Source organism: Heloderma suspectum, chromosome 5 (genome assembly GCF_057233095.1).
Source record: "Heloderma suspectum isolate Gila_16-S chromosome 5, 16-S_ref, whole genome shotgun sequence".
Classification (NCBI taxonomy): domain Eukaryota; kingdom Metazoa; phylum Chordata; class Lepidosauria; order Squamata; family Helodermatidae; genus Heloderma; species Heloderma suspectum.
In genome coordinates, this window is record NC_139462.1 from 201285076 (window position 1) to 201299303 (window position 14228).

At 42.2% G+C, this 14228-nt stretch overlaps 1 protein-coding gene across 6 annotated transcripts in view; it reads right to left on the minus strand.

Moving 5' to 3' along the window:
* Positions 1–14228, minus strand: part of DNAJC1 (DnaJ heat shock protein family (Hsp40) member C1) — a 120644-nt gene that overhangs the window by 13263 nt on the left and 93153 nt on the right. For all 6 annotated transcript variants that reach the window (XM_084859037.1, XM_084859036.1, XM_084859038.1 and 3 more), the window contains one exon: positions 2853–2972. In XM_084859037.1, the coding sequence (XP_084715163.1) occupies positions 2853–2972 (120 nt within the window). The remainder of the gene's footprint in view (positions 1–2852; positions 2973–14228) is intronic.

Sequence of the window (14228 nt, forward strand, 5' to 3'; positions counted from 1 at the left end):
AAGTTTAATTAACAGCCACAACTTGACAGCTGACAAAAGCCAGAGACACTCCCTTTAAATCATTTCATTCCATCTAAGAACAGCAGCTCAAACACACACATAAAACTCATACGAGAAAGTAACTTCCAATGTCAAATTGCAATCAATCAGAAGCACAAAAATGGTTCACAGAATTTAAGGTGGCCAAGACTCCATGCTCTATACAAATAAAGCTCAATTTCGCTGCTCATAATTATGCAAAATAAGTGTATATATTTATCCATTTTGCATAATTCTGCTTTAAAGAGTCCAGCTGGGATAAAAAAAAGGCTTATGTGTGCATGCTAAGTATTTCTGCCTGTGCAAGGGATAGTGGCTGATTTTCCCCCTTGGCAGCAGCCCCCCCTTGTTTCATCAGATGCTGCTCAGAAAGGTCTCTCAACCTTCTGGGGTGGCTTGTCAGGTGAAGTGGAAATTTTCTGCAATTTTTTTTCTAAAATAGAAGTTCTGTTTTTAGAAAAGCTTTATTTCGTAAAATTAAATCAGAAACATAATAAATGAGCATAATACCGTTGGAACTGGCATCTGGGCAAATTTAAAAGCAAAGTTGTAACTAACTTTATTCAGCTAATTATCCCTAGGAAGGATATATTTATGTGTATAGCTCTTCAGCCATGCTAAAATCAGTATGTTAACAGTTTTCAATGCTACCAAATTTTTCTTAAAAACTAAATAAATGTAAGGAAAGTGTAAGAGTTGTCATGTCTTAAAATATTTACAAGTATTCCAATAAAAAGAATGTCCAAGTAAAGCTTTCCTTCAATATAACATTTAAACCACACTAAGCACACTTGCTTGATTTTTTAAAAATAATCCAGTATTTCAGTTCAACAGCTTTTGGCTATTGGAAAAACTTTTCAAGTATTTATACAGCAAGTAAATTAGCATGGCATACTTTCTAAGTTTTGTTTGCTACATGTAAGTCAAACAAACATGCTAAATTAGCTCGCCACTGATTTAGTGCAGTGGGAAAATTCTCAATTCAACATTTTCCAGAAAACCCTTATCATAGGCTGCCCCTGGAAGAGAGAGGCAGAGAAGGCCCTCTACATATGCAGTGAATGCGCGGCGCTTGGGATCGCAGTCTTAGGGGGCTTGTTTTTTAAGCACTTGATCTCCTTCTCCCCACTGCCCCCCCTCCCAAGATCCATAGAATATGTAGAGCCCTAATATGAACTTCCAAATACAAATAAACATTTGTTGCTACATACCTAAGAATGCTCTCTTCTTGTCTCCTTGAAACAACTGATATACATTTATTTAGAAACTAGAAATCATTTCTAGGGAAATATACACACGCACACAAACACTGGTGGGATTGCACAGCGGGACTGCAAGTGAGGGTTCTCTTCTGACTTTTTGCTAGCCTGGTTTAAATCAGCATACTGAGTCTGTGTCTGATCCTATGACTAGGTTCTTCATACACTCAGGATTGCTTATCAGTGGCTTTAGACAAAATGTTACACTGGTACAGATGAGTAAAATGGCAATATGGGTGGGCATGGATTTAGCTACTCACTTGGCTGGAGTGCAAACAATGCTGACAAAACAAAAAAAGTCAGATAGAAACAAATAAAAGGAAGAGGCTGCTTGTGAATCAGCCCTGAATTGGAAAGAAAGGGGATGCAAGAGCTATCTTTCCTTGGACCCAATCCGGGGCGCTCCATTGTGCCACTGGCTTAAGTGCACTGTCCCTGAACAGCAGTATCAGAACTAAATCTACTTCAGAGGTATCAAGCATCTGCCCCATACCTGACTACACTGTAAGGCAGGTTTGGGCATTGTCAGCAAACAGCCTGTATTACAACAGAAATGGTTCAAGGCTATTCCAATTACAAGTGGACTGCAGTCCACAAAAGCTTATGCCATAATAAATCTGTTACTCTTTAAGGTGCCACAAGACTATCCCTGGAAACTGTTACGAACTATACTGTTCCTGTCTAAAAAACAGGAGAGTTTCTGGCCAGCTCCACAAAAGCACCATGATGCCTTCCCCTGCAACCTCTGCATTACTTCCTTCAAGATCTTGTTGCCTGGAGATACAGCAATCAGTGTAACATAAAGTGGGTCTGTGATCAATTTCTCTTGGAGGAATGAGGTAATTTTCTTAATGCCCAGATATGGCAACTCCTACCAAGCACCAAATATCCGTTGACAAGGTTCAACTTAAATCTCATGCACTCGCTGTCCTGATGCTTTTGGACTCAGAGGCACCTCAAAGGAATTCTATTTCTTCTCTCAGGAGCCGGACTCAAGAACTACAACTTCTTAAGTCCATCTTAACAAGGAACAACAGTGCATGTTTACTCTCATACTGTGGCAAATTGGTCATTTTACACATCGCCATATTCCACATTATGGTGTAGGCCATCATTTGATGGAAAAAAGAACCTGAGCTTTAATTAATGGATACCACCTGTCTAAACACTATTAGCTGATCTGCATTTAGGGTTTTTTTTTTTAGGCCTAAGCAGAAATATTATCTTTACTTAAGTCTCACAAATGTTCTCTTCCAGCTAAGAGGGTTTACTACAACGACTAAAACTGGCATTGTTTTTCTGTTATCAGGTTACAGTAGCTCAAGTCTCTAAGCACCAGAATCCCCATATAGCTGATCAGTTACAGCTGTTAATTGTGGAGCAGAGGGACCAGCTGACATCTGCTTCTTGCATAGTTAGTTAATGGTTCACTTCCAGGTCCTAAAAGGATTGCAGCCTCTCTCAAAGACAATGTTGGACCCCATCTATGTTTGGTTTCTACACTGCCCGTCTTGTTCTGGTTTGTCCATACAATGCAAATTCAAGTGAACTCACATCTGCCACTGATCGACCCAATTCGTGAGCAATCTTTTCCCATCGACCAGGCGTCCCCCCTGGGAACTTAACCATACTTCTTGTCAGTTGGCTAAGATCCTCTTCCGTCCATTCAGGTGCCTGTAAAACATTTGTAGAACATTTATTACACTAGGAAACTAGAAGGATTTTTGTGTGGCTAAAAACACTGAGCACAAGACCCAAGCAAAGTAATAATTGAAAAGATTTTGCCTACCAACAGTTTTATATCTTGTTTAATAGTGTCTAATTTCCCTTGCTGCGTAAGGTAACATAAAATTCAACTTATTATAAACATATCACTGAAACGCATTACATTACATGTACACACATCTGGAAGGTCAAGTTTATCCATTTACAATACATTGAATAGAGGTAAGCAAGCACGTGTGTGCAAATGTACACGTGCGTGCACGCACACATGCAGGAAAAAGACTTACAACCACATAAAAATATAAATAAAAATCCAAACTCATAGCTTGAAGGTATTATATATTACAAAATAATGCATAAAATCCTTTCTCCGGGGAACAACATTTAGAAAAGGTGAAATAGACCTGGATTTCACAAATAATCTTACTTGCCCCCTCCCCGCCCGCCCAGGTACACAATTCAGTACGCTACCATACTGTTACATTTTAAAATGGTGTAACAAAGCTGCTGAGAATTTCTGGAGCTGGTATTTAATGAGTTAAAAGCACCCAGACTGAACAGCTTCTGAGCATGGTGCACACACAGGAAAGGGGGAGGGATGGAACTAGCTATTTCCAGAGAGGCCATGACATAGCACCCATTGCAAAGAAACTCCAATTCCTCCTTTTATGACAAACCAAAATCAAAAAACCCCGACGCAAAAGAGCAGTGGTTCTGTATAGAGACGCCTTAACATTCACATGTAAGCAGCTGTTTCCACCTTCCCTTTCTCTCAGAAAAGCCATCTGGATCAAGCTTCCTCTGCACTGGCACCGGCAGTAAGCAACAGCTTCCCATTTCTATTTATTTCTAAAAAAAAGTCCTTTATGACAAATACCTCCCCTAATCACCATTTCCGATAATGAACAGGCAGGCATCAAGCAGTTTGCATTACAGAGCCATCAGCACAGAACAACAGTCAGAGGTGAATGACCCCAGAGACCATCTCCACAGCTACGGCAAAGCTTCTCCCTGACACTAATCCTGCCTGTCATTCTCCCACTGTGCTCTAACCACACTGACGTCCGCCTGCTGCACTGCAAGCTTGAACGGGGCCCTTCCTGACTTTTTACTGTCTCCCCCAATCAATGGCTCAAGCGTGCTCTTTTCACCATGTCCAAATGGCAGCTTCGCTCATAATCAGAGTACCTTGCCCCTGTTTAAAGGGCTTCCCAAAGGCTCTGCCATTTGCATTCATTTGCAAAGCAAACTACTTTTATTCACTTTGTCCTGCTATCAAGAATGCTCCCTGAAGCAGAGAAATTGGCATAAATATACAGCCTGCTGCTTAAGAGACAGTAAATAATAGCTAATAGTGGGAAGGATTTTTATCAATCATCCCCGTTTCGTGTCCATGTAGGTCTTTGTTATATGAAACACTGAAAATCATACAACCATTATAATTCAGGAAAGGGTGCATGTGTGGGTAAAAATACATACACATGTATATCTCAGCATAAAATGTATGGGTTTGGGGGGGTGGAGGAAAGAAAACACATGCGCACACAAGTACATAGGATTGGTGCAGTGGTAAAGAGTCAGTGTTTTGGCTTTGGAAAGATGAGGGAGCCGATTTCCACTGGAAGTAATAAACTCTTCCTTGAGAAGTGAGTAAATTCTCCCCCCATCCCACCCCAAGCAACACTTATCACAGGGATTTAATGTAAAACTGACTATCCAAGTATCATAGTATCAGATGTACACTACTGGCCAGTGTTCAAACAGCCCCCTTTAGGTGTGTGCAATGGTTTATTATATGCTTAATGAGGTTCTGAACAACCTACTGCCCCAAGAGCAATTTGCACTATATCAGAGGAGGTTTGTGAAGCTGCTATAAAATTTCCATGGCGAGTGCTGTTGTGTGGAATACGGGCCACTGACAGAAAGAGCGACTCTGCAGTCCTGCAGTCTCTACTGAGCTAAGCATGTGGGTTCTTTGGATCTTGGCCTACACATCATTCACTGAGGAGTTTACAGGAAATCTGTCAAGCACTTGTTAGTATTCAGTGCTACTTCAAACAGAGACCTACATTACTTTACAAGCATTCTGAAAGTTAGTGTAAAATTAAAATGTGGACAACTGTTTCTCTATAAAAAGCATTCAATACGCATCTTGCATGACTTAACACATATCCAAAATTAAGCCTGTAAAGTTTTTGAACAATTTGAAATTGGTGTGTGTGTGTGTGGATGTGTTTGTGTGTGTGTAAGAACAAGAAATGGAACTATCCCACAAATTCTCTTCCACCTATACAAAATGTAAAAACACAGTGACAACTACTTTTCAGTCCAATTTTCTAATACTAACAATTAAATAATGAAATGCTCATCCCTACTTAAAAACTTAACTGTATTCAAAATAGCACAAGGAATGAAGAATTTCCATCTACGGATTCTCAGCATACATGCAAAGCAGACAATGGCTTTTAATTAGGTTTGCCTTTTCAAGTCAAAACTACAGGCATAGTTAGTTAATCCATAGTGTTAATGAGACTGTATTATAGTATGAAGAATGACATGCACATCCACAACTGTTTAAAATAGGGTCTGGTGGGGGTGTCAAAGGCCAGTATCCAAAAACTTCTACATGAATGCCTAAAGTGCTTTTACATACTACCGGGGTCTATGCTGATATTCCTTCCCGCCTCCTGCTTATCATGTTGAATGGCCCTACGAACTATGCCCACAATGTTTAAGACAAAATCCTTTCTCTGCCAGAAAGCTCACTCAATGGCCTTGGATAGTTCACTCTCTCATACCAACCTCTCTCACACAGGATTGAAGAGAAGATAAAATGAGGTAGAAAGAGATTGTAACTGTCCTTGAACCCTTTGGATAGGGTGAAAGAGACTTCTTAAAATACACACACAAACACACAATATTAACTTTCAAAGTTGTTTCTTTATATACATGAATTCCTTTACTATCTACTAGATAATAAAGCCAGGCCTAACATATATATTGTTTCTGCACCCTGGATCCTATAACCAACTTTGATATTGATAGTTAGGCAGAGACTGCCAATACTTCAATTTCAACTATGAATTTCTGTATTTCTCATGGGAAAGTTTCTTCCATACTTTTAAGATTTCCAGAAATTATATATCTTCAGTTAAGTGAAAAGACTTGGAATGAAGCCAACAGTGCTCAATAGACTTACATGAGAAGTGAATAGATCAACCTACAAGATCACCTACAAATCAGAAAAGGCTTTTTAATAAAAGGCATGTTAAAGCACGGACCCCTGTTTGCCAGAATGCCACGAAAAGCATAAATAGAGCCTTTCTATATACAATTTACCTATTATTGAAGCGACATACCAAATGCCTACATCTAATACTAGGAGTATCAGCGAAGCACCTTTAAAATATTCTGTAGCATTCACTCTCAAGCAAGCACCCCAAACTCTGTATATTTTAATCTGTGTATATATTTATATGCACACTTTTTCATATGTTACTTTAAACCCTTTCCTACTCATAGAAACTGAGATTCTTGGAACAAAAGGAGAATATTTATTATTTATTTTATTTATTTTAAAAATCAACCCTCTACAACCTTGGAGGGGTTTGCTTTTTTTATGAAGAGCTATGGCTCCGTTTTGTTTTTTTAAGGCTTTGGTGAATTTACAGCTCCTCAGAAGTAGTTAATTGTGTCTTTAGATGCAACAGAACCCCCTGTGATTCAACTGCTACAAGCAGCTAGGAGGGTGGCCACAGTGTGAATTTATTCTCCCTGTTCTAACTCTGGAGCCAACTGTAACCATGAGAGTCAGATGAATGCGTAAGCATAAGCCTCTGTCACTTAAAACCCATGTTTGTCCAATATTACCGAAACACTGGGCCAAAACTCATCTCTACAGTAAAGTAATAGAAGATGCCACATGGTGAGGGGACAGCTGTTGTGTCTACACAAGCATTCAGATTTTGCATCAGAAAAGCTGTGCTTTGGGATTAACTCTCCACACTGAACACAATACAATCAAAAATGAAAAACTAAACAGAGGCATGAGGCACTACTTTTAACATGAAAATTAAAAAGGATTACTTTCACAGTTATAAATATTCATATCAAATAATGATATCATATCAAATAATATTTTAAGAAATGTATTGCATCACATTTCAGCAGCAGAGATCAACTTTTATTAGTCAACTGTGCTAATTGTTGTTTTAAATATATGTTGTAAGCTGCCTTATTTTTTCCCTGTAGTACAAATGTACAATTTAAAGAATTACTAACACTGGAGTTATTTACAAGAACATTTATAGCCAGCCATTCCACTATATGGCAGCAAAACTGAATGGTCAGTCAGGTCAGCCATTTATGGCCACTTCAGTACCATTTTTGGCAGAAAGGAGGGTTTTAATTAATTCAATAAATAAATAAAGTAGCTTGTAACAGTATAAGGAACAAGTGAAAACATCCAACAATTCAAAGAATCGCACATAATCAAAAGCAAACAATTAAAAAGGCAGACAGCAGATAAAACAATGCAAAAGCAGCTAGCTGATTGTTTTTGATTAAGTTAAATGCCTGCCTAAAGCAGGCATTTAAATCTTACATTGCAACCCTATTCCACTTACCTTGGAATAAACCCCACTGAGGGCAATAGGATTTACTTCTGAGTAGATATGTAAAGGATCACACTGTTAAGAAGGCTACAGAAAAATAGTAAGATGGGAGCCCTCTTCCAGGGCATGGAGTTCCCCAATCTGGATACACTACGGAGGAGGATCCATGGAGCAGTAGCATTATAGAATTCCAATCTTCACCAAAAGTACTTGCACCTATGTAGCCAAATTGGCACCACCCATGCACAAGAGGGAGGTATTAGCAGACTTGGCAAACCCCAAGGTTTGCAGAAGTACAAAGGATCTTTAAGGGCAAGGAGAATCCTAAAACAGCCCAGTGAGGACTGAGTGGTTATGGAAGGCTAATTGACCATGGGGGAAATGGAAAAGGAGGGAATGGAATGTCTGGAACCATGAACAGAAGCACTTTACACTGCAACATTTTGTTACAGTTCCTACTTGTGCATACTGATAGCAATCTCAATTCTCCAAGTGCCAGTCCTATGGCATTACCTATACGGTATCAGCAAGCTTGAAGAATCCCCTAGGTTTATAGAAGTACAAAAAAATCTTGAAGAAGCACTGGGGGTGGGAGTGGGGGAGAGCAACAACTCTAAATCAATCCACTGAGGACTGAGCATGCTCAGTATGCAGACTGGAAGAAGGCATAGCTGATTTGCTGGAACACTGAACAGAAGCATTCTACACTGCAACACTGTATTGAAAGGCCCAGTTCTGTTGTACTAATTGATCTCTGCAGACACCTTTCAAAGGCAGCCCCACACAGCATACGTGACAGTTCAATCCTGAAACATAAGAACATAAGAAGAGCCATGTGGATCAGACCAATGGACCACCTAGTCCAGCATTCCATTCACACAGTGGCTAACCAGCTTTTGACCAAGAACCTACAAGCAGGACACGAGTGCAACTGCACCCTGCCGGCCATGATCCCCAGCAGCTGGTGTACATAGGCATACTGCCTCTGATACTGGATGTAACATATAGAACTAATAGCCACTGATAGCCTTATCCTCCAGGAATTTCTCCAATCCCCTTTTAAAGCCATCCAAAGTGGTGGCCATCACTACATCTTGTGGAAGTGAATTCCATAGTTTAACTACGCGCTGTGTGAAGAAGTACTTCCTTTTATCTGTCCTGAATCTCCCAGCAATCAGCTTCATGGGATGACCCCGAGTTCTAATATTATGAAAGAGGGAGAAAAATGTCACCTTATCCACTTAGAATCACAGAATAGTAGGGTTGGAAGGGGCCTGTAAGACAATCGAGTCCAACCCCTTGCTCAATGCAGGAATCCAAGTCAGAGCACCCCTGACAGATGGCTGTCTAGCCTCATCTTGAATGCCTCCAGTGTAGGAGAGCCCACCACCTCCCTAGGTAATCGGTTCCATTGTCGTATTGCTCTAACAGTCAGGAAGTTTTTCCTGATGTTCAGCTGGAATCTGGCTTCCTGTCACTTGAGCCCATTATTCCATGTCCTGCATTCTGGGATGATTGAGAAGAGATCCTGGCCTTCCTCTCTGTGACAACCTTTCAAGTACTTGAAGAGCGCTATCATCTCTCCCCTCAGTCTTGTCTTCTCAAGGCTAAACATGCCCAGTTCTTTCAGTCTCTCTTCATAGGGCTTTGTTTCCAGTCCCCTGATCATCTTTGTTGCCCTCCTCTCAACCCTCTCCAGTTTGCCTTCTTAAAATGCGGTGCCAGAACTGGACACAGTACTCCAGATGAGGCCTAACCAGTGCTGCGTAGAGGGGAACTAGTATTTTCTGGGATTTGGAAGCTATGCTTCTATTAATGCAGCCCAAAAGAGCAATTCCCTTTTTTGCAGCCACATCACATGACTGGCTCATATTCAGCTTGTGATCTACAACAATTCCAAGATCCTTCTCGCTTGTAGTGTTGTTGAGCCAAGTATCGCCCATCTTGTAACTGTGCATTTGGTTTCTTTTTCATAGGTGCAGAACTTGGCATTTATCCTTATTAAATGTCATTCTGTTGTTTTCTGCCCAGCGCTCCAGTCTATCAAGATCACTTTGAATTTTGTTTCTGTCTTCCAAAGTATTAGCCATCCTGCCCAATTTTGTGTCATCTGCAAATCCGATCAGCATTTCCTGCACCTCCTCCTCCAAGTTATTAATAAAAATGTTGAAGAGCACTGGGCTCAGGACTGAGCCCTCCATAGGGATGGCAAGAATTCCGCCACGGATTTCAGTGAGGTCGAATGCACTGGCCCCCCGAAATCCATGGCGGAACGGCCTGCCACCCCCACAGATTCCCCCCGGGACAAGGCTTACCTGGGGCGTATGTTCCGGATGGCAGGTCCGGCGGTCCGGCGGCGGGGGCGGCTGGTCTTTCGACCGGCTGCCACAGCCACCATTGTCGTCCTGGTCTTTGCCGTGATAGGCTACGTAAGTATTTATGTAGCCTATCAAGGCAAGCCAAACAAAACAAACAAAAAAAATGGCGTACACAAATGGCGGCGGCTATGGCAGCCGCCATTTGCGTTCCCTATTTTTTGCTGTTTTAGCCTACGTAAATATTTACGTAGGCTAAACCGGCAAAAAACAGGGAATGCAAATGGCGGCCGCCGTAGCCGCCGCCATTTGCGTACGCTGTTTTTTTTTTGTTTTTTGTTTTGCCCAGCTGTGATAGGCTACATAAATACTTACATAGCCTATCACGACTGCCTGGCTGGACACAAATGGCGGCCACTACGGCTGAACAAAGCCTTTTTGTTGCTTTTAGCATCCCTTGCCATGGGGCTTTACGGAGCATTGTTCTCAGTTTATTAAAATCAGCTTTCCTAAAATCCAGGGTACGTGTTTGGCTACACCTGGCTTTTGCTTCCCTTAGAACCAAGAACTCAAGTACAACATGGTTGCTCTCCCCCAGAGTTCCTGTAACTGCTACTTTATCCACTAAGTCATCTCTGTTGGTTAGGATCAAGTCAAGGATACCCGATCCTCTAGTTCCTTCCTCTACTTTCTGTAGGAGGAAGTTATCCGACACACAAGTCAGGAATTTCCTGGAGGGGCCACGTTTTGCAGAATTTGTCTCCCAACAAATATCGGGGAAATTGAAGTCCCCCATTACTACTACATCAAGCTTCCTTGAAACATTGGCTATTTGCTTTTCAAACGTTTCATCCTCGTCTTCTCCTTGATTGGGTGGCCTTTAGTAGACTCCGACCACCAGGTTCCTTTTATTCTTTGCTCCATTTATTTTGATCCAGATGCTCTCGATGGGGCTACCAAGCTCCTCCTCCTGTATTTCTGTGCAGAGATGCGTATTTTTCACATACAGTGCAATCCCACCTCCCTTTCTGTTCCTCCTGTTCTTTTTGAACAAGTTATATCCTTCAATTGCTGTATTCCAGTCATGAGAGTCATCCCACCAAGTCTCAGTTATACCTATCAAGTCATAATTTCCCTCCTGTATTAAGAGTTCAAGTTTGTTCTGTTTGTTTCCCATACTTTGGGCATTAGTATATAGACATTGAAGACCATGTGCTTCATAGTCTGGCTTTCTTCCTACATGTGTCTGAAGACTATTATTGGGTGCTATTAGAGCTGTTCTCTCCGTTGCGGTGCATGAGCCATCATCCATTGTTACCCCCAACTTTACATCTCCCTTCCCCGTAGGATTCAGTTTAAAGCCCTCCTGATAAAGTTCTTCATGCTATGGCCAAACACATTCTTCCAGCCCTTGTGAGGTGCAACCCGTCCTTTGCCAACAGTCCATCTTCCAGGAAGTATAGCCCGTGGTCCCAGAATACAAATCTCTCTCATCGGCACCACCTTTGTAGCCAGTCATTCACCCGGAGTATTTTTCTTTCCCTTTCTATTCCTCTTCTAACTACTGGAAGGATGGATGAGAAAACTATCTGGGAACCAAAGTTCTCGAGTTTCCTTCCCAAAGCTTCAAAGTCTGATGTGATTTCTTCGTAGCTCCGCTTGGTGGTATCATTTGTTCCCACATGGATGAGAAGAAAGGGTTACCTGTCAGTGGGCTTTATGAGTGCCTGCAACCTTTCAGTCACGTCTCTAATCCATCCTCCCAGGAGGCAGCATACCTGATGAGTCCACGGGTCTTCGCAACATACTTGGGTTTCGATCCCATGCAGCGAAGAGTATCCCACTACTACTACTACTCTTCTCTTTTTGTTGTTTTAGACCTTGGTTTCATCGCCTCTGCTTGCCTGAAATTCAGCCTCTTGCTCACTCTCATGCAGGTTCCCCTTTAATTCTTCCTCTGCAGGCTGTCCGCCAGTCTCATCCTCAAGTACCTGAAAACGGTCCCATAGTTCCAATGCTTCCACTGGTGTAGAGTGGCTTCTAGTTCTTCTGCTCCTAACTGTCACCCTTTTCCAAGGAGTATCCTCTACTGCATTTTTCCACACCTCAGCATTTCCCTCTTTTTCCCCAGCTTTCTGTTGTTCTTCAAGCTTCTGGTATTCACTTTGCTGCTGTAGTTCCACCGTTCTGTCCAAGAACTCTTCGTGTTCTCTTATTCCCTGGAGGGTTGACACTCGCCGCTCCAGTCCTCTTGCTTTTTCTTCCAGCAATGTGATCAACTTACACTTGTTGCAGGTGTAGGCCATGTTGTTCTCAGGCAAGAAAATAAACATTGCACAGACCTTGCAGGTCACCACCACTGGAGAGTCTTTTCTTTCCATAGTCTCTTTTCCCTTTTTGTGTCTAGCTTTCTGATTGTTCTAGAGTAACCTGTATCTGTCAAGTGGGCTTTAGGAAGCATTACTAACAACAAAGCTAGCGGAGATTACAGTATTCCAGCTGAGCTATTTAAAATCCTAAAATATGATGCTGTGAAAGTGCTGCATTCAATATGCCAACAAATTTGGAACACTCAACAATGGCCGCAAGACTGGAAAAGGTCAGTTTACATTCCAATTCCAAAGAAGGGCAACGCCAAAGAGTGTTCAAACTACCGCACAATTGCGCTCATTTCACATGCCAGCAAGGTGATGCTCAAAATCCTACAAGCTAGGCTTCAGCAGTATGCGAACCGAGAACTACCGGAAGTACAAGCTGGGTTTCGAAGAGGCAGAGGAACTAGAGATCAAATCGCCAACATTCGCTGCATCATGGAGAAAGCAAGAGAATTCCAGAAAAACGTCTATTTCTGCTTCATTGACTACGCTAAAGCCTTTGATTGTGTGGATCACAACAAACTGTGGCAAATTCTGAAAGTGATGGGAGTACCAGACCACCTTACCTGTCTCCTGAGAAACCTGTACGAGGGTCAAGAAGCAACAGTAAGAACCAGACATGGAACAACCAAGTGGTTCAAAATTGGGAAAGGAGTACGACAAGGCTGCATATTGTCACCCTGCTTATTTAACTTATATGCAGAGTACATCATGAGAAATGCCGGGTTGGATGAATCAGAGGTCGGAATTAAGATTGCTGGGAGAATTATCAACAACCTCCGATATGCAGACGATACCAACCTAATGGCAGAAAGCGAAGAGGATCTCAAGAGCCTCTTGTTGAGGGTGAAAGAGGAGAGTGCAAAAGCTGGTCTGAAACTCAACATTAAAAAAACTAAGATCATGGCATCTGGCCCTATCACTTCCTGGCATATAGAAGGGGAAGAAATGGAAGCAGTGACAGATTTTACTTTCTTGGGCTCCAAGATCACCGCAGACGGTGACTGTAGCCATGAAATTAAAAGACGCTTGCTCCTTGGGAGGAAAGCTATGGCAAACCTAGACAGCACAGTAAGAAGCAGAGACATCACCTTGCCAACAAAGGTCCGTCTAATCAAAGCTATGGTTTTCCCAGTAGTAATGTATGGCTGTGAGAGCTGGACTATAAGGAAGGCTGAGCGCCGAAGAATTGATGCTTTCGAACTGTGGTGCTGGAGAAGACTCTTACGAGTCCCCTGGACTGCAAGGAGGTCAAATCAGTCCATCCTAAAGGAAATCAACCCTGACTGCTCATTGGAAGGACAGATACTGAAGCTGAAGCTCAAATATTTTGGCCACCTAATGCGAAGAGAAAACTCTCTGGAAAAGACCCTGATGCTGGGAAAGACTGAAGGCAAAAGAAGAAGGGGACAGCAGAGGATGAGATGGCTAGATAGCATCACCGATGCAATGAATATGAACTTGAGCACACTCCGGGAGAGAGCGCAGGACAGGAAGGCCTGGCGTGCTATGGTCCATGGGGTCACGAAGAGTCGGACACGACTGAACGACTGAACAACAACAACCACCTGTATCTGGTCTACTCACTGGATGTTAAAAACAGAGTCCCACTGGTATAGAAGTGTGTGTTACAAGAAAAAATAAAAACTTTTTTTTTTAATGTTAGGGGCCTCCCCCTTGACCTCCTCTGCTGAACTCCCCTGGCCAACTCCTGTTTGCTCTCCCTGCTCACTCACTCTGATCGCTCGCTCTCTGGGAGCTTGCTTGCTTCTATAGTCCCTATACCAGCTGGAGCAGCTTCTTCTGCTCAGCTGGGAGGTGGGAAACTTTCTCCACTCCATGCATAATTTTGTCCAACTCTATCATGTTCCCCCTTATTCACCCTTTTTCTCTAAGCTAAAC